The 21,581-nt window shown below is 39.7% G+C and overlaps 1 protein-coding gene across 3 annotated transcripts in view; it reads left to right on the top strand.

Annotated features, from left to right (window-relative positions):
* The window catches only part of snx19a (sorting nexin 19a), a 47,647-nt gene extending 26,715 nt beyond the window's left edge, over positions 1-20,932 (top strand). Inside the window, exons 10-13 of one of the 3 annotated variants that reach the window (XM_037533564.1) lie at positions 18,046-18,230; positions 18,696-18,783; positions 19,314-19,442; positions 20,143-20,932. In XM_037533564.1, the coding sequence (XP_037389461.1) occupies positions 18,046-18,230; positions 18,696-18,783; positions 19,314-19,440 (400 nt within the window). In that variant the 3' untranslated portion in view covers positions 19,441-19,442; positions 20,143-20,932. The other 2 variants (XM_017701775.2, XR_001858032.2) reach the window with 2 other exon arrangements.
* Positions 20,933-21,581: the final 649 nt, after the last annotated feature.

Here is a 21,581-nt window from a genome sequence, read left to right as displayed (position 1 = left end):
AAACAATAAATAGAAGGTGCAAATAAAGAGGGTGGACAAATAACAGCAGCATGGACCACAGCAGTATGAGTACGAGGTAGAAGGTGTACATCTTAATACTGGTAATGTATAAAGTGACATGTGTAGGGATGATATAGTGGAGGCACTGATTCAGTACAGCAGCAAGAAATAAGTGGACATGAAGTGCCATTGCAGTGATTGTCTAATTGGGAAGAAGCTGTTCCTCAGTCTGGTTGTTTTGCTCTTAATGCTCCGCAACCTCCTACCTGAGGGGAGCGGAACAAAAAGTGTGTGTGCATAATACATAATGTGCATAATGTGCATAATATAATGGATACATATAATTCATTATTCTATGTCTGTGTGTTTATCCTGACATTGTATTTAATCAAAATGTCCTGAATTGCCTGTATGCATGTTGTTGTGTAGAAGTAAAGGACACACTGTGTCTGTGTATTGCAGTGTTCTGACACAGTGTTCTGGCAGCCAGCCACTGGAATGTGTTCGAGGCGTATGAGGCGTGTGAAACCAAGGGTGAATCCACGTTTCCTGTTGTAAACATGCCGGGACAGCTTGCACCCAAACACATTGATAACGGAATAACTCACATTATTCGTCATCTCAAACAGATGTGTGATTTCTGACATTGTACAAAATAGCCTTCTGTTATCTATAAGATTTCAAAGGTGTAGTTTGTGGCAAGTATCTGCTAATCAGACATGCAGCAGAGTGATTATTGGCGGGTATATTTCTTTTTAACAAAATTATTCTTGTAGCTCTAGCACAAGGTGTTCAGTTGTGGTCCTGGAGGACCTTAGACCAGCACAGTTGAGTGATTTCCTTGCTTGTATGTATCTACTAAACTCAGTAACCAACTGGTAAGTTAAAATCTCTGAACAGTGCTGAGGACACTAATTGTAGTTTTTCCCATTCCTGCTTGTCCTAACACTTCAGCTGCTCAACAGTCCAGGGTCTCAGTTGTCATATTTTTAATGAGAGACAGGTCTGGACTGCAGGCAGGCCAGTCTAGCACCTGCACTCTCTTACTACAATGCTAGACTGTTGTAACACATGCACAACGTGGCTTGGTGTTGTCTTGCTGAAACAAGCAGAGACATACCTTAAAAAAGACGTCATCTAGATGGCATATATTGCTTGAAAATGCATATGTACCCCTCAGCACTAATGTTGCCTTCACAGGTGTGCAAGTTACCCATGCCATTGGCACTAGCGCACCTCCATACTGTGACAGACTCTGGTGTTTGATAGTTAAATTTTTCCAAAAACAATGTAAATGACTTTTCAGACAAAAGCACACATTTTCACGTTGTGTCAGTCCAGCTCAGATGAACTTTAGCCCAGAGAAGTTGGTTGTGTTTCTAAATGTCTTAACTTGTATTTGTTGATGCAGAGACTGCATATTTCCAAAACATTTATTACAAAACATGCTGGTTTAAATGCAGTGCTGTCTGAGGGATTGAATGTCTTCACCATTCAGTTTTGGTTTTCAGCCTTGACCTTTGCACACAGGCTTGTCTAAATCCTATAATAATGTTTGTGATGGTGAAATCCTTGAAATCATGCATTAAGAAACATTGCTCTTAAACAATTAGACTATTTGCATTACCTGTTACCTGTTCACCTGTTTTCCTGTGGAAGATTCCAGAACAACATTGTAGTCTTACATTGTCCCTTCCCCAACTTTTTTGGTTCAGGCATCAAATTTGAAATATATATTTACTAATGAAAGGGTAACATATTAAATATCTCTACTTTGTGGTGTTCTCAATTTAATCCTTGTAAAACACAGCTTAGAAATGTATAAAAACAATACAACAACAGCCTTCAGCCCTGCAACCATATCATAGCTGTGATGTTATTCACTCTAACATACTTTGTAAAGAGTTTCTTCAGTTGTTTTTGTGCATTCTGTGTTTTTGTATAACAATATATTATAGCAAACCACCCCCCCAAAAAAACCAGGGTGAAATCTGAGATGATGATGCATTGAATCAATTCCCAAATCATCAGTGAATCAGATTTACTCTGGCAGTGCACAGTGCAGTGTTTGTATTCTGTATCTGAGAATAAAATGAGCTCATACTTACAGAGTAAACACACATGCACATAGCAGACACTTATCCCCTCTCCAGATATCAACATGGTAGGGTTCAAGAATAATTGTCCTACTAGAAATGACACCCAAATCAGGTCATAAGAATGTGCTAAATGGTCCCACTGTGTAAACTGGCATTGCCATGAGGTCACTGGGCTATGTGGCAGTGGGCTTTTTATTTTGAATACAGCTCAGCTCCTATTTCGTCTGAAAAGTGGATCTGGAGTGTCCGCAGTTCCGCCCTATGGCATAAACACCCAAAGGAGAGGTGTATTTCTGCCTATGACTTCATTTCACCACAAACACATCTTGACATCATGGTTTAGTCTGTTAGCGCGCATCTGTGTGTGTGTGTATGTCCACTACAGCCTCATGTCTTACTCTGTGATTCCTTTTAAAGCATCAGAGTTTTACAATGTACTAATATGTGGTTGCAAAAGTTGTGGTACATTTTCATGATACACAGTATGTACACTGTTGTGCAAAATGCAGAAACTTCTTTCTTTATTCTCTAGAACTGTTGTGTAAACTAATACAACAGTAGCCTTCAGCTTGTGCACGCAACCAAATCACAGTCATGAGGTCATTCACAATAACACATTGGGTAAAGAGTCCTTCCAGTCCTTTTTGTGCATTCAGTCTTGATTGGTGCATTCAGTCTGGATTTCATTTCCAGTAAAAAAGCTCATTTAAAACACAGAAGCCTCAACTAAATTGCACTCTTGCATTCTTTTCAGGAGGCTTCAGTTTTTCAAAGACATCTGCAGGGATGTCCCTGACGTTTGACACACTGTACATATTATGGTATGGAGTTTTTCTGAGGTTTGAAAATAAGATGGAACAACTACATTGCATCAGTAAAACGTACGACTTCCGAGCTGTGCAACCGTCTATGTGTTAACCTTATCATCATGTCACAAACTTGATCCCTGGCAATGCCGTGGCTATCCGAGACTGGGATTCCAAGAAAACATAACTGGCCTTGCTCGCTCTTGGTGGGTAAGATGGCCCATGCTCTCCACCCATCACATGTTGAGATGTCCAATAATGTTTAGTGAATAGTAGTCTGGAAAGATGCATTGGCTGGAAGTACATGCTTCAGAGAAAGCCTGATCTTGTGCTAATCTTTGTCTTCCCAGCTTGGTAATGTCATATGACAAAGGGAGACTTAGGTAACAGGTCGGAATTGGCAACAGCTAAACTCATAGTATGAAAAGCTATGAATAAATTAAGAAAAACGTGGGAATATCAAACCAGTCACATTAAAATCCATATAATAGGATGATGACACTTGTTACTATGCTGGTTATGCAGTTACTATACACAGGTTCTTGTTTTTGTTTTTGCCTCTAGGTATAGTTAACAGTGGTGATTAGTAGAGCAAGCAGTGGTCATTTCAAATGTCTGACCAAACTCTGAGCTCTTGTCCAGAGCCACTTTTAATTAGAGAATACGTGAGTTATAAGTGAGTTAAGTGTTAGTCAATGCAGTCTGCCTTATTGGATATTATCAAGAGGTTTATTAAACGTGTTGCAAAGCTTTTGGCCCAGTTTTCACACCACTTACCACTCATACACACTTCTACCGAAAAATCCCAAGCCAAGTTGTCCCAATTGAGCAATATAGGTTATAAATCCCTGACAAAATTAAAGATTACTCTCTGACGTGACTGATGCTTATGCCGAGAAACTAAACATGCGTAGTTCTGCACATTCCTTTCACCTGATTTGTAGTGCACTGGTGTCACACTGGTGTATTGCTGTGGTCTGGAGGTGGTACTCCTCCGCCTGCTTCTCTCATTATGAATGAGTTGATTTTGAGGGCCTGTTTCACATCATGGGTTCTTTACTCGTATCTCCCACACAGCTCAGCTGCATTCAGTAAACATAATAAAAAATGGAAAATATTCTTGTTTGTGTTACATGTATGAGTCACTGTAACGTTAAAGCGATAGCTCAAGAAGTGGACAAAGCTGATGTCCTGATCACTGTCAAAAATACCCCAGAAAAGTATCTCTATTGTTGTCCAATTTAATTTTTTTCCACAATTATTTGTACACAGCAGCTGCTCTTTACATTGTGTGAAAACTTCATGAAGAATAGACCAATAGAAATGCTCCAAAATCTTGTGCATTAACTTGCACTAGAAGTTACAACTGTTTTTGCTTTATTCTGTCAAGTTATATTTTGAGAGATATTTTTCTTTGGAAAGCAACAATATGATGTCATGAAACATATTATCAACTAATATAAGTGTCAAGTTACCATCATTGATAACTGCCATTGCTTATGTTATAAGCAAACTACAGTACTAGCATGTGACATATGCTGTTGTGACATCAAACACTGTGACATCTGCCATGACAAAAAACAATAATGGTAGCATGACAGTCACTCAACAAAAACTGTAATGACAGCAAATAACATCTGCTATGACGTTTATGGTATGATAATGTCAGTGTTATGTACCAGGGATCACGTAATGTTTGCTTTTATTCATTTTAACAGACAACAAACAGTGTCATAAACCATATAAACAAGACTATTTGAGATATATAAGAACTCAATGCTTGAGTATTAGTTCACTAAATTCATATTCATTTAGAATTCAGATGTTAGCTCTTTTTTATGCCACAAAAATTACAGCCCAAACCCATAAATGCACCATGACAATATCAACAAAGGGCTCAAGATAGATCAGTCATTGTAGCCAGGTAACAAAATGAAGGAGCTGCTAAAAATGACAAAATAATTCCATTACACTTAATTATTTATTCATTCATTGATACATATTTTAATTTAATCAGATCAAGCTATGTGCTTGTCTCTTAGCTTATAAAATAGTTATAAAAGAGTTTTTCCAGAAACTTTGTATCACTTTGGTTTCTACTGCTTGCATGTTTTGTAAGTTCCTTTGTAGAAGAGCATCTGTTAAATGAGTAAATGTAAATTGAAATTTTAAAACGTGGAAAATGTTATAAGTGATTTATTTTGAACCAAAGTGATGAGCATAGCTACATTTATGGCTGATATTGAAATGTAAATGTTATTGTTTTTAATGGTGGTCTTAAAGGAATAGTTTGGCAAAAAATCAAATCACATGATACCCCAAATGCATCAGGCAAGACATCTTTACAACTGGAGCTGCCAGGCTAATGGTGCTAACAAATACTAGAAGTAGATAGTCTCCAAAACCGTTTCCAAATACGTGTTAAAATCTTCATAAATTTGCTTCAAGCTGCAGAAACTCATTAAGAAGAAAAGAAAAATGGCAAAAAGTCCCTGTAGTCACTTAAGAATATGACTTAGTATCTAATAAGCCTGGGATTTTAAATGGTTAGGCAAAAATTGAAACTACATTATGATCCGCATAAAGTCCCACTTTCTCGTATTCTTCCAGCTACAAACTGCCAGATTTAGTACAGAGGTGTGTTGTAAAATGTCACTCTACAGGTCTGTAGCATTAGTAAGGCTTGCTTATTGTAAAAGTTAGAATTTCAATAGTGAATAACGATAAATGTGGGAAAATGAGAAATCTACATATAGTCTGAACACAGAAATCTGCAGGTAGCCTGGTACATTATCACCGATTTCCTACTGATGCAGATGAATCAATCAAACTAGCAAGACATAAAGACACTGTGCAGAATCTCAGTGTAAGTGGTGTGATGACATCTCAATGAAGTGAATTCAAGGGAAACGCTGTTTACTTTTTCTCCGTTATCCATGATCCAGAAGGATCAGCAACTTAGACAATGTGTGTGTGTGTGTGTGTGTGTGTGTGTGTGTGTGTGTGATTAAGCTAACATTGTGGCCTGTCTTTCCACTCTTTTCACAAACCCAGTTCACTGACCACCAACAAAGTATACTGTTAATTTCCCAGATGTTCATTGTGGTGCTTTCTCAGCCTTGACAATGCGAAGAGGCTCTTAAGACAAGCTCACTTAGCTGCATCACAATGGCAACTTTTGTGTGGGGCCACTCTGGAAGAGTTAATCGACACCATGACGAAATCCCACCACATCATAGAAGCCAACACAATGAGCCTAATGCTCCCAGCATCTCACCCCGCTGAGCTCTCTTTCTCTACATATATGATCAAATCTATTCAGCCTTTACCGTTAGCATTAGTTCTCTGCTGCGCTGCTGGGAAGGACCCAACAGTCAATTACATCAGCGCCATGATCCATAAAGCGAGGGGCTCAGATTTAATCAGAAAACTGTGCAGAGGTGAGGCAGACCAGGAATCAAATGATTTCCATAGACTGCATCAGAGAAGAGCAGACATGCTATTTATTAGAGCTACATAATATACAACTTTTTAATGGTTGTTGCAATACTGTGTGTACTGTAAACATCCTGAACAGCTGTTCTAGATTATTTTTTGGGGCGTTCTAATTTTGTTGGTTATTGCCTTCAATCTTGTTACTTCAACGTATTTGTAATATTTTACAGGGCATATAACAATTGCAATATCTAGTAACAGATCATGTCACATTGCCCTGTTGTATACTGCCCCAAATATGCACCTCTTCTGGCTGATTGCTCTGAGGTCTCTGTGGTTGAGACTGCCTCCCTTTGAGATCATTTGTGGGAAAAGCAGCATCCTTCCAAGCACTGAAACGCGCAGCATTGGGTCATACTGGTGAAAGTTTTTCCCAGTGATTTGTAATGTGTTCTGGCAGACTGTCAACTCTTTACAGAGGCTACAGAAATGTGATTTAAGGAAATTTTTCACTGACCATCATGCTGTGGAACAGCTGGTGTGGGCTGGGCCTTTTGTGGACATTCCAGGGAAAGTAAAAAAGCACATTCACCTTCAGTGGAAAGCTAAAAGTCCACACCCAGCTGTTGGTTGGGTTGTGGGAAAGACTAGCAATCAAACCACCAAAACACACGTAAGACAGCTCAGTAGCTCTGTAACAGAAGCAATACCTCTCACTGAGCTAACCTTAAGCTTATATGCTACACTAAACTAATCACATGACATTCAAAAGCAACTGAAACAATTTAATAATCAGGTGAGACAGATCTGTGATTGATGTGAGATCACAGAGAGTTCTGGGAATTGGAGTCCAGAAGGGACCCAGGGGAGGGCTGGATGGATGTGTGACACCTATGAAGAGTGTCCAATAAGTGACATATGTACTTTGCCAAACATCTTCCAGTTTGACTTAAATTGGACAGTCTTTTTATTTGCTAATGTGTACATGTTTCCCATGGTCTCTGTCTCTAAGCCAGAGTAATTGTAGTTCTACAATTACAGACTGTAGTCCATCTGTTTCTCTGAATACTTTGTTACTGCAGTAACACTGACGTGGTCGTGGTGTGTTAGTGTGTGTTGTGCTGGTATGAGTGGATCAGACACAGCAGTGCTGCTGGAGATTTTAAACACTTCAGTGTCAATGCTGGACTGACTATAGTCCACCAACCAAAAATATCCTGCCAACAGCATCCTGTTGACAGCATCCTGTGATCACCAGTGAACAACTAGAGAATGATTAACTCATACTGTACAGCAAGAGATGAGCATCTCATTGGCTTTACATCTACAGGGTGGTCCAACAATGCAGGTGCATCTAATAGAGTGGAGAGTGAATGGACATTACGTCAGCTTTATCTATAAAGGAAGACCAGATACACTATATTTCCAAAAGTATTCGCTCGTGTGCCTTCAGACGCATATGAACTTGAGTGACATCCCATTCTTAATCCATAAGGTTTAATGTGATGTTGACCCACCCTTTGCAGCTATAACAGCTTCAACTCTTCTGGGAAGGCTTTTCACAAGTTTTAGGAGTGTGTTTATACAAATTTTTGACCGTTCTTCCAGAAGCTCTTTTGTGAGGTCAGACCCTGATGTTGGATGAGAAGGCCTGGCTCGCAGTCTCCACTCTAATTCATCCCAAAGGTGTTCTATCGGGTTGAGATCAGGACTCTGTGTGGGCCAGTCAAGTTTTTCCACACCAAACTTGCTCATCCATGTCTTTATGGACCTTGCTTTTTGCACTGGTGCGCTGTCATGTTGGAACAGGAAGGAGCCTTCCCCAAACTTTTCCCACAAAGTTAGAAGCATGAAATTGTCCAAAATCTTCTGCTGAACAAACAAGTACCATTCTGCTGGCAACCCCAAAACCCAGACACTTCCATCAGATTGCCAGACGGAGAAGTATAATTTGTCATTCCAGAGAACATGTCTCTACTGCTTTAGAGTCCATTGCACTTGGTGATGTAAGGCTTGAATGCAGCTGCTTGGCCATGGAGGTGAGGTGCATGAGGTGCACGTCTTCATGTACATGTAAATGGAATTCAATGATTGAACCTGATACATTAATTTTTAACCAGATTCCATGAGCATGATGAGCAGATGTCACGGACACCAAAATAGCCATGCGTGCGTATTTGCAGACCACTGCTGTACATAACAACCAGATCAAAACTAATTTTGTAACCTTTAAAGAGCATGTAAGCCTGTTTAATGACATCAGAAGCCTTAGGCCTCCACAAACTTACTCCTTACTTATGTCTACCTCAGTGTTCTGCCCTGAATTCAGGTAACCTGTATGGGATTAAATATGGAAAAGGAAGTCTGATTTTTCTTAATACCATGTACTCTCTCTCTCCCTTATTGATAGATTAAGAGCTGGCATGGTCACAGTGGGTAGTAAGGTCACATTTTATTATTCCTCTATTTATACTTGTGCTAGAACAGGCTTATGTAACCCAGGACCTTTTTTTTTCACAGTACAGCCCTTGCCAGGCCATATTTTCTTTTATGTCTTGGCAAAAGGCACCATGACATGGATCAAACTCAATAAAACGTTTCATTTTTAGCAGTGCAATGGAGAGAGACAGAGATAAAGGATGAAGAGTGAGATAGGACAGGCAGAGAAAGACAGAAAGATGAGAAACAAAACGTAAAAAACCTTGCGTTTTGCGGTATGCGCTGGCGCTATCCTATCTCGTGGTCAAGGAAAACGTGGCAACATTATGTGATGTTGAGCCAGCACATTCAGACAGATGATAATTGATTTTCCACTGATGGGGCTATTCAGACTGTTCCCCTCCAGTACAGTGTTCTGTGGCCCCTTTTCAGTACAAAACTCCTGTCTCTCTGGGAATTAACTCAGTTCACCACAAGATCACCAATAAAATTCACTGAAAAAGTACTGCCTGTGTCTTTTGTCAATCAAAAGTTTGGATTGAAAGTATTTCTTCACGAGGGCCAATCTGCCAAATCAGTTCGAACTGTGACGCTTGGCCTTGACCCACCAGGCCAATGTTGTACCTTGCCACACCACCTCTGACCTCCAGTCTTGCAGTGCCGTCGGACAGGTGTCCTTGCCAGCAGTCATTGAGGCTTATCGTGCTGCTTTGAAGGCTGTCTTATTCTCACCTGTCTTTGCCTCACTGCTCCTTTCTTGTAGTCCTCAGCTAGGCTTGGCCTAACCCGCCGTTCTGACACGAGGTTCAATATTACTCTCTAAGCTGCTAGGGGGCGATCCCACTTCTGACATCACTGTGGTATTGGGGCAATGTTGGGGTATGTGGGAAGCATCAAGCTTTGAATAAGTGCTGTTTTATTTGCATGCAGTATGGGGAAAACCTGCACCTAGTGCTAGCTGACATGGCCAAAAAGCAAGGAGGTCACGAACAGTCATCTCAGCCTGACAATAGACTAGTTACACAGCCCATCACATAACACCACACACAACACAATAACACATACAATGTTTTATGTCTTTAAGTTTCTCTACACTGCCATGGTGGTACCTCTGGTGCTTCGCCCTCACTACTGTGTATGGCCACAGCTTTAATGATTTGCATTTTGTGCAAACTGCTAGTGTATATGGTTGTATGCAAAAGTGTGGGTACCCCGGTCTAATTACATGTTTTATTGATTTTCTAAATGTAGAAAGTACATATCTTCTAACTGTTTCTTAGTGTTTAATTGCTGAATTTAACACATTGGGAAGTGACTAAAACATGTTGCAAAGGTGTATACACCACAACATTTAATGTTTTCTTTTTTCAAGTGTAAATTAATAGTAAACATACACCAAAATTAGCAATGCAATAATTTCAGTTTGTTCCCTGTAGAGCATTATACTCATTTTGTACTTAGAATATTAATGAAACCTGTAATTTGAATAGGGTTGCCCAAATTTCTGCATAATAATATTTGCTTAACAGTCTCTATAATGATGGCTTTGGTCTTTCCATGCACAGTGTCATTAAGTTACATGATCTTATTGACTGTCTCATCAGGTTTGAAAGAGAATGCTAAGTGTCCAGAGGCATCAATCACCAGATCCTGACATAAAAGCTGTTTTTAGCATTCAAAGCATTGTGAATGACTCTGCTTTCTAATTTTGTCTTGGTGTTTGACCTTATGTTTGTAGACTTGACCTCAGTTTCTCAGTTTCCCAGTTTGAGTTTCAGTCCAATTAACATGCTTTGGAGAATCGTTCACACATGTAGGCTACTTTCCATATATATGCAAGCATACAGTATATTTCTAAAGGTTTGTAGACACTTGTTTATTTTCTTTTGAAATCAAGGATATTAATAGGGAGTTTGTCCCCATTTGCTGCAGTACTAGCCAAAACTCTTGTGGAAGGCTTTACTCTAGATGTTGGATCATTGATATGAGTATTTGATTGTAATCATCCACTGCAGAAAGCATTAGGGTTAGGTAAGGTACTGATGCTGGATGATAACACCTCTAATGCTGCTGCAACTCATCCTAAAAAGTACTGGATGGAGAAACAATCACTCCAGAGAACACAGTTTCACTGCTCCACAGCCTAGTGCTGTGGGGATTTAAACTAGTCTACCTGACTGGCACTGGGCGTGATGATCTTAGGCTTATGTATGGCTACTCCAGAGTACAGATGAAGGCTTTAAGTGGTGTGTATCTGATGGTTGGATGTTCTACCATTTTCCCAGTATTGTAGGCGCACATGTATAGATGTATGATTGTTTGTCTGTCTCTCTAACTATGTGTGGCTGACTAAAATAAATGCCTTCCATGCTGGCTGCTATTCCTGGAGAGGAGGCACGCGACCCCGGAATCAGCACACTCACTCACAGAGTAAATGCTCAGCACAGCAGAAAGCTGGAAAAATAAACAGTTATGTGTGCCGCCAGCCTTTTGCAGAACACTGCACACCCTGCTGCATGTTTGAAGCCTTTCCCTGTTTTTGTGTCACTACTTCAACATGAATTGAGCCTATACAAATCAGAGTTATGAGATGCATTGTGTAACAGTAGGGCTGAGATTGGAAGTGTAGGAGTGAGGGACTGAAGGAGAGAGAGAAAGATAGAGAGAGTAGGATGAGGACAGTACGTTAAAAAGCCAATGGACAGGCTGACTGCTAATGTTCTTAGTTATGCTGCACACTTTGTTCAATTTTTATGGATAGCTGGAAGTCCTACATTTTCTGGAACCACCCAAGCATAAGTCTTTCTGAGATGACTTAATGACTCAATGTGGTTTGGGGCAAGGTGTGTGATGATTTAGGTGTGCAGTTTGCATAATTCTAGTTGCTGTTCCATCAATATTCATTTCTATTGCTTGTTAGATACATTACCTTTGCAGTAACAGTCACCACATTTGTCTTGGCTAATCAGTTGTCTTAATTATACAAGGAAAATTGAGTGAAGTTGTGTTTTTATCAAGCGTTTTCTTTTATACCACAGCTTGAACTTGTCAGTGTCATAGTCATATGTCCTTTGAAAAATTATAGTCACCATTGGTCCATAGGGACTGTGGTTAGGCATTGCTGAGATCATGCTGTTGCAGCAAACCACAGAGGAAAGACAGTATCATGGTGCTGAAAAGTTGGCATATAACCCCATATACTATTTTAATAAAGTCTAGGCCATGGGCCTGAAATGGACATTGTCTTATATCTTCTATAACCTTTTATAGTCCTAAGTCAGCACAGTAGGGTGGGTAGCAAAGGCTGTGTGGCCTTTTAAAGTGGTAAAATGTTCTCCTTACTCTAAATGTACTCAATCAGTCAGGATATGTTTGGTGTTGGATGTTTGCTTCCAGAGTTTTGCGCTGGAGTTACAAGTAGGGTTGCCAGATTCAGAAAACTGGAAAGAACTGGCAGTGGTGCCCATCACAGTTTTCACCTTAAATGGAGCAGCAGTAACATTCTGTACAGGTGGCTGATTTGAACTGCTGTACCGTTTAAAGTGGAATGAGAATTAGAAGTCAACTTCAGCTTTGTTGAATTTCTCTAATCCGGGGGTGGGGAACTCCAGTGCTGGATGGCCAGATTCCGATAGAATGTGGTGATTTTCCTGCTCTAGCATACCTACTTTAACTCAGTTAATTACCAGGTTTGGTTGGTGTGCTAGAGTGGGGAAATCACTCAACTGTACTGGACTCTGGCCCTCGGTTCCAAATTCCTGCTCTAGTGATTTGCTTCATATGTGTGTCCCAAATACTCATGCCTCTGACCATCAGACTTGGGAAACAGAAGAGCTCTGGTTAGCTATGTTAGATTAAAGCTAACCTCAAAAGAGTGGCCATTTGCTTATATCTGCTGCCATGAAAACAACATGGACTACTTCAGATGCAACAGACTAGACTGCAAAAGGTGATCGAGAGACTGCTGTGTTATCATTTTCTTTTAAAATGTGATGTGACTGAAGCATTCATGGTAGCAGCTAAAGATAGGTATTTCAGCCAAATTTCATATTTAAATTTGTAAGAAATTATTCAAAATACTGTTAGAAATAAAAGGTACAAGCTACTTCATGTTGAATGCAAAAAAAACAAACAAAAAAAACACATGCTCAGCATCTTATGATTACTGTACCATGTTAAGACCAAGACCACAAGTCCATAGTAGGTGTTGCAGATGGAAATTTACATTTTAAGCAGCCAACCTGAAGTTAAGCAAAGCCTAACCTCAATTAATGTTACTAGCCCCACTAATTTATTGCTTCTCGTACCTTTGAGCTTTAAAACAGAAAGTTTATGAAGCTAAAACTAAATGTGACAAATTCAGTAAATTATGTCGAAAGTTTTTCTTTTTTTTTTTTATTAAATGTGACTACAGTGTTAAATGAACTCAAGCTTGATGTTTACTAGCGCTTTTCTGAGACACTTCTTTTAGCCGGCTGCAGTGGTCTTTCTCTGTTTCTTTCATTGGACTAAACAGATTAGAAACTCAGGCCCTGCACTGTGATCTACTGGCGAATCAATACCCATCATCATCAAATCTCATAGCTCTTAAACATGAGAACGCATAGCATTAGAGTACAGCTACTTTGCTTGTCAAAAATCTTGAAAAAAATTTTAGCATCAGGAAAACCTCCAAAAAACATATTTGATGGGAAAATACATCTCAACAACTAAGCATTTCGTGTGTTTCAGTATTTAGTGCATCCAACCTTTGTGTTTATTACAGCTTAGATTCTGCACCCCGCCCCACCTCCGTGTTGTCAAATCCAATTCTCAAGAGGCTTTTATTTTCATTCCATATATGTACAAGTACAATGTGGAGTGAAATTACAGTGCAACAAGGAACACAAATTACAAAATGTGAACGTGCAGACATTGTGTGCAAACAAAAAATTAAACTAGAAACAATAAATAGAATAAACAGACATTAGACACAGTAAACAGACGGGACATTGCAGCACCAACACAGCACTCATTCTGGACATGAGGTAGTGGAATAAGGTGCAGAGATATTAACATGCTGTGATCTGTGAGTCATGCAGTCAGATGACATACATAAACACAGCAGTTACTGAGGTAGAAAAACCTGAGTAAAACAGTGAAAACACAGTGTAGCAGCAATGATCCAGATAGTGCAAGTAGAGCATCAAAATAGGTGTGTGTGTGGAGTGTGTGTGGCGGGGGGTCAGCTCAGTTCTTGTGAGTTTAAAAACCTGATTGCTTGAGGAACAAAGCTGTTCCAGATGGCAGCAGTGAAAAAAGTCTGTGTGAGGGATGGATGGGGGCGTCCACAATGCTACTGGCTTTCTGGATACAACGTGTGGTATAAATGTCCATGATGGAGGGGAGAGAGACCCCGATGATCTTCTCAGCTGTCCTCGCTATACGCTGTAGGGTCTTGTGGTCTGAGGCGGTGCAATTCCCAAACCAAGCGATGATGCTCAGGATGGCCTCCACAGTCCCCCTGTAGAACATGGTGAGGATGGGAGGGGGGAGCCTTCTTCTACGCACTAGTTAGGATTCCTCCAATCACACGATACCAAGCGATGATGCTCAGGATGGCCTCCACAGTCCCCCTGTAGAACATGGTGAGGATGGGAGGGGGGAGCCTTCTTCTACGCACTAGTTAGGATTCCTCCAATCACACGATACCAATAGTGTTAGGAGGGCGAAGGCAAACAGATGTTTTCTCCGAGTCATATGAAGCACCACCGTATTGTTTCGAACTGCTGCTCAAGTAATGTCATTGGACAGCTGAACACACCTGGAGGAGAGCACTAACCTACTGTCTGAACTGTGCTAAACCACATCACCATATCATCTCTCCTATTAATACTGACTGTGCTGCTGTAATGACATGCTCACTAGGCACTTTACATTATAATATTGCTGCTATATCTATCTATCTATCTATCTATCTATCTATCTATCTATCTATCTATCTATCTATCTATCTATCTATCTATCTATCTATCTATCTATCCATCCATCCATCCATCCATCCATCCATCCATCCATCCATCCAGTTCTGCTACATCAGCTGACAGATGAGATCAGTGGTGCCCAATCTCATCCACAGAGGGCTGGTGGGGCTGCAGGTTTTCACTCCAAACAAGCTGAAGCACACCTGATCCTACCTGTTTAATCAGTTGGTCTTTAGTCTTCGAACATTTCATCAGGTCACCTCCTGTTTTGTTGGAGTGAAAACCTGCAGCTACACCGTCCCTCTGCAGATATGAATGGACACCCCTGGCTAAGATGATTTCGGCACTTTTGGGAGACTTGTTTTCAGTTTTTCTGGTCGATAGTTTTTTGTTTTTTTTATTTCCACACCTCCAAAGTTTAACCTTAGAAGCAAACCAATCCCAAACACATTTAGTGATGTTGAGGTCTGGACTCTGGAGTGGTCAGTTCATTAGTCGGAGAACACCAGCAGCTTCTTTATTGAATTTTGTGAATGTTCTACTTTGTTGTCTTTTTCTTTTTCTCAGGGAGGCTTCTTGACAGTTAAACATAATTTCAGACTCTGAGTTCTGAGTTGTCTTCGCACAGTGGAAGGATGGACAGAAGCACCTGTGGATTTATTCAGATCTGAAGCAACAATGGAGCTTAATGTCAGTGCTAGACAGTAACTAAGTAAAAGTAATTTGTTACTGTCCTTAAGTAGCTTTTTGTGTATCTATATTTCGGAGATCTGAAGTATTTCCCTTTTGGGTGACTTTTTTACTTTCACTCCACTACATTTTAAAGTCAAACATCTGACTTTTTACTAAACTACATTTTGAGAAATCTGTCGTTCCTTTTGGTTTCTGTGTGTATTAAAACCTAACATCAAAACGAAAGAAGCGTGAAGCAAGAACACCAATCAGGGCATAGTGCACACTTTGTTTTGAGCTTGTTTTGACCTGTTGGACATACCGACCCGGTACAAGCACACGGTTCAACATCAGTGCAACAGTGTAAAATTTTGGGAGTGTCTATTCAACATAAATGATAGAAGAAACTCTGGACTCTAACCAAACTTTGTTTACAAAAGCAAGTTTTTATTGAACTTAAACTTAAATAAATCTTAAACTAAAACTTTGCTTGTTTGTAAAAAGTGATTTCAGAGCCACTCGGTTCTCCCTGATGGAAACTGTTTGCCTTCAGTGTTTTGTGCTTATGATCATTTTAATAGAGATCAGCGTCACTAATTAATGACGTTCTATTAAAAGACTGATTTACCAAGAGAGACACTGGAGGACTTTCACCTGAAATGAGTTCATGAAGCGAGTCTTGTTATAAAAATGATAACAGGACATTAAAGTCATAATTAATCTTTTAGTACTTTTACTTTTGATGGTTAAGTACATTTGAAGGCAAATACTTTCATACATTTACTCAAGTGGAGGTCTAAAGGGAGGAACTTCTACTTTTACTGGAGTAATATTTTACCTTGGGTGTCTCTACTTTCACTCAAGTACATGATTCGTCCACCACTGCTTAATATTCTTCTCTCTCATAAAGATGAAAGCTTCAAGTACTGCTTATCTGAAGATCAACATAAGAACGTGTAGCATGAGAGAGAAGCTAATTTGCTTGTTAAAATGTAATCAAATTCAAATCCAATCAAACTTTTATGCCTTTACTGCAACAACTTTCTCATCTCTAGTATCAGCCTCCGTTGTTCGTCCCTTTTTATGGACTTTTGAGAGGGGCGGTCAGTCTGAGCCCCTCAGCCTAAACACCGGCCTCATGGTCAGATGAGACGTTATGGCCCATTCTCAGACGTCTGGACATAGTGTCCTGACTCTTAGTACTTGGCTTGTGAAAAATAAAAGGAAAGAAACTGAATGGAAACAAAATCAGGATGAAATCCATTCCTCGTTCCTGCTCCCTTGATTTGAAGCCCCAGCTGCATTTTTGCAACCTCTTTTATTTGGAAACTGCCAAGTCAAAATACTTAAGCGAGCTAATTCAATTAGATGCAGTGGAATACATGGAGAACTCACTGATTGACTAGAAATGAGACGGTGGGGAGTACTGTCATTTCAAATGCTATGTTTTTTCTTTTTTTTCCTGTGGAATTCTTCTTGTTGCATAAGAGCATCTGCGAGACGTTATTGTAGTGTTCATTGGTCCTGTCTTGCTCCTATCAGGTCTGATGGATTGGTAATGTTAAAACATATTGCATAAGCCTATTGTAAAAGGTGGACAGTGAATATTGAAATGTGTTAAGTGCATGTTGTACCCTTTAATTAGATTTATGTGTCTTTATGGGTCGCTTTGGTCTGTGCGTTCTATCTATTAAAATGCCCATCCTTGTCCTTTGGTGCCGTTCCTGGACTTTTGATGATCAGAAATCACCCAATATGGGTGGAGAGAAGTGTCTGAGAGGCTTTGCTGTGTGCTTTTCAGCATGACTATTCATATCGATTTCGTATTCGTCTGCATGCGCTTACCCTGAGGCATGCGTGCTATGGCCACTCTTGTACCCGTATGCTATGGCTTGCGAGGAAAGTGTGAGCGTGAGATTAAATATTCATCACTCGGCATAACTGTGCCTAGGACGAGACATGGTGCCGCCTGTTACCAAAACAAACCCAGCGTGCTGAAAGACAGGCCGGATTAGTCAGTTAGCATCACTGGCACCAGAAGACAAGACAACTGAGATGAAGTGAACAACACTTAGATGAAAACAACATTCTCCCACAGGGCTGCACGATATATTATTTGCTAATCAATGTAAAGATTTTGACCTTAGCAGTTGTGATATGCAGTATGCAAATGAGCACATAAAACTATTTGACGTCATCAGTGCTGAGTGGAACATTTTCAATCATTAATAAATTGCCAGAATTTGGTATCTGCCCTTTCAACACAATTTCTGTGTTTGTTTCAATGAGTTAGAAGTGAGAAATAATCAACATAAAACGACGCCTTGCTTTTGTCATCCCTGGCGATAGCTGTGACTTCTAATGGTTAACACGACACCGCAGACACATGCAAGGCATGAACTTTGTTCTGATGTCTGCAGAAGCATTAGTGAACAGGAAATATGTCAACATCCCTTGTGAAGTGAGTGATGTTTCACGTGACAAGACTCCAGGGAGACTCATGTTCCTCTGGTTCTCATTAGGATTTTTGAATCCTTGCCTCGTCTTAGTGTCTGGAACCTAATGAGAATCAGTTGTGTAAGTTGAGAGCTGGAGAAAGGATCTTCTAGCAGTTTCTTTCTTTTTGACAAGGTGGTTGGAGGTCGGAATAGCTCACCTGACCAGTGCCCCATGCTGGGTGATCTACTTGCGGGTGCTGCAGGAGGCTGTGTGGCCTGGTGGGGATTTACCTGTGGGCCCACAGCCTGAGAGGAGTCCACAACAGAGGGAGGAAACACGCCTGCAGTGCCTCGACTGCCTCATGAAACTGTTTCCAGGTCAGTTCTTACAGCATCCAAACAGTCTTGTCAATCACTGTTGCTAATGATCTTATGGACCAGACGTTTTACACGCTCATGTTTGTCAGGCTGCAGATTCTCCACAAGGGAGAGCTCTTAGCACTTGAGCTGCTTTTGTGAACATCACTGAAAGAAAGGAAACTGGCCATATAAAACGGATGGCCAGTTTTCTGGTTTTTGGTTCTGATATCTGATTGGCTGAATTTGAATGCTTTGTACAAAATACATATGACTGTGCACATCAGTTAAATTCTGAACTATTGAACCACTGTTGCTTGGCAACCATAGTCCTCTGTGGGCAAAAGAACTGTTGATTGTGATCATGACTACATTTTATTCAACAAAACTGTATTACACGTTACTTATTGAACATTAGCGCATTTATCATATTGTATTTTGTATCATACTCCTTTATGTATGCCTGTGTGCTTATTTGTTATCCAGAGCTCATTCCTGATATATTAGGGTGCGAGAAGTATAAGCTGAGTTGGGAGCATATGCTGGAGTCTCTGCAGGACCCTCACATCAACAGGTATCATTTTCAAACCTCAGCGTCTCACTGCAGGTCCTTACTTAAAATTTTGCATGTTAGTATGTTGTTAGCATGCCATACAAAATTAGGCTAGTTATTACTGTACATATTGTCAAGATCACTATCCCTAACATGTAATAAAGTGTTCTGGTCTCTTGTGGCAATGTGGAAAAAATGTAATGGTATGATCCTGGATGCCATCCTACATAAATATAACAATATCATAAAATTGTATTTTTTTCTGAAGTTTGCTAGTAATTTATATTAATACTCTTTATTTGTATTGATATCTGAGAAACTGGCGGAAAAATCAAACAATTAGAAGAAAAATAAATGTGATGAAAGCATTATGTCTATAATTCAAACAGCTCTTTTCTGTACAATTTTAATTTGCCAGTACAATTTTTACAATGTATGCAGTCAGCTACAGTTTTAGAAGTACAGACTGTGCCTGTGATGCACTCAAGAAAGTGTATAATGGTGTAATTTATTGTCACAATCAAAATGTCACTCACCTTTATCTACTGCAGGCACCTCATCTACTGCATCTTTGACCTGCTGCTGGAATTCCTGGTTCCAGAATCTTCTGAAGAAGGGTTCCAGAAGTCCCTTCTCCAAAGCCTGTCTTGTGATGTAGAAGCATCTGTGTCTGCCTGAGAGTATGTCTCTGTCTAGTTCTCTCTCTGTCTTTCTTTAAACACTCCTTTCTCTGGGACATATGAGATGTATTTCCATTGAGGAACCTTTTCAGGAACCAAGGATATTTTTGTGAACTTTTTCCAGGCTGGTTTTAATTCCTGGACCATAGTGTGTTAGGACATGTATTATTTCCTAATCCAGAGCTGTTACTTTTCTGTAAAACAGAGATTATTCAGGTGAATCATGCCATACTGAATGTCGCTTTGCTCTCATCATTGTTTTTGAAAACCAGCACAAATAAGCTATTGCAGATACACAAAGACATAGAGACACAAGACATAGCTTAGTAAGACTTTGAAAAATATGTGGGAATCTTGTGTTCAAGTGGACTGGGAACACTTTAAAATAGGGCTGATGTTAACATCATATTTGGGCAACTAGACAAAATAAAACATTTATGCCTCCATGCTCACTGAGTTGCAGAAAATTTGCCGTGTGCTGAAATGATGTAATCACAACTATGTATGTAAATGCAGAACACTGGAGAACGCATGAGTCTGAGGGGCTGGGAAGTTGATGAATGGAACTAAATGGCTAAAAACAAACCAAAAAAAGATCAAATTTGTAGTTTTTTATTCAGGAGCTTCCTTTAATTTAAAGAACAGAGCAATGTCTCAATTAAAAATAAAGGAAACTTACTAGTATCTCTGTTTTTTACAGCAAACAAGTCTTAAGCTGTAGGATGTGAGCATTACTGCTACCGAAAGCTGATTAGTTGGTGAGTTGATCATCATATTGGCTGAGTAAAGCAGTTTACTCTCACTGATATCATGAATGTAAGGAAGCTACTGTTATAAACCCATTAACTGGAACTCAAAAGCACTCCAAAACATTAGAGCTGTGTTCTTGTGCTGAGAAATTCTTAGACTGATTTGTCTGATTTGTTAAAATTTCTTATATTTAAATTATGCAAGTCTTGCTGTGCTACTCTTGTTTTATTGCTAAGTTTTGGGTGGAAAAGGGTTGAATTCTTCTGTTTTTTGCTCTGTGGTATCTGGGTAGATATAGCTTAGTGAACTGTCCTAATAATTAGGACTTTAAGAGCTGGACAGAAAGCTAGGTTAACTGAAGTGTTAGGTTAACACTGCATAATTAGGAAGTGACAAAGATGTCAACAAATCATGTTTTTGATCAATTCTGTGAGAACAACATCACTGTAGGCCTTCAAGTCAATCAGGTCTTATTTCCACAAGTAGAAATTGAGGGGTTGGGGTTTGGAACAGCCAGCTCCCAAAAGAAAATACCCAATAAATGATGATATTGTGGATGTCCAAACAAAAACTAGTATCTCCAAAATAGTAACTTTAACACTCTTACCCTTTAGTGTAAGTAAAGTCCGAGTGATTTTAGAGCATTTGTATTGGTCCATTCATTATGAAATTTTCACAGAGCATAAAGGACAGCTGGTGTTGAAATGATATAGAAAAAAAAGGCAAAAATGGAAATGGTTTTCTTTGGACAGTGACGATTCCTTACCACAGTCTGTAATATGCTCGCTCTCTCTATCTATCTCTCTCTCTCTCTCTCTCTCTATATATATATATATATATATATATATATTCTTTCTTTCTTTCTTTCTCTTTCTTTCTTTCTTTTTTTACACAAATGTATAAGTCTTCTGATTCTTTCTGGCCCACATTTGGTCTTCTAAACTATTGTGGTCAAATTCAGTGACAGTTTTAAAATGACCATTAGACACTGACACTTTCACAATGATCGTTTTATTCTGCCACTTCCCGTAACCATCAGCGTCGTGTTCCCAGAAGCCCTGGTCTTCAACAGTCTGCATGTCATCAGCTGTAGCCATGGCGATAGCAGCAAAAGATCAAAAGCAAAGGCCACTCTGATTGGCTATGCTCAAACTCAGGCGCCCCATCACTCTGAGCAAAGTGAGAGTCATACTGAGTTTATTCACCAGCTGAAGTTCTTTTTATTAACGTTACAGTAGACGTTCAGACGCAATCGACTGCATGTTTTCCAACCTTTCCCGTCAGTGATGTCAGCAGGTTCTTGAATTCTTCATGCACAGTTGCCTGTGTCAAATATAAGCTTTGTCAGTGCTGGGAATTACCTGCTTCCACTGCTTTGGTTCTGTCCTG

This window comes from Pygocentrus nattereri, chromosome 23 (assembly GCF_015220715.1).
Source record: "Pygocentrus nattereri isolate fPygNat1 chromosome 23, fPygNat1.pri, whole genome shotgun sequence".
Classification (NCBI taxonomy): domain Eukaryota; kingdom Metazoa; phylum Chordata; class Actinopteri; order Characiformes; family Serrasalmidae; genus Pygocentrus; species Pygocentrus nattereri.
Note: the sequence above shows the minus strand (reverse complement) of the source record. Positions and strands in the feature narration are given on the sequence as shown.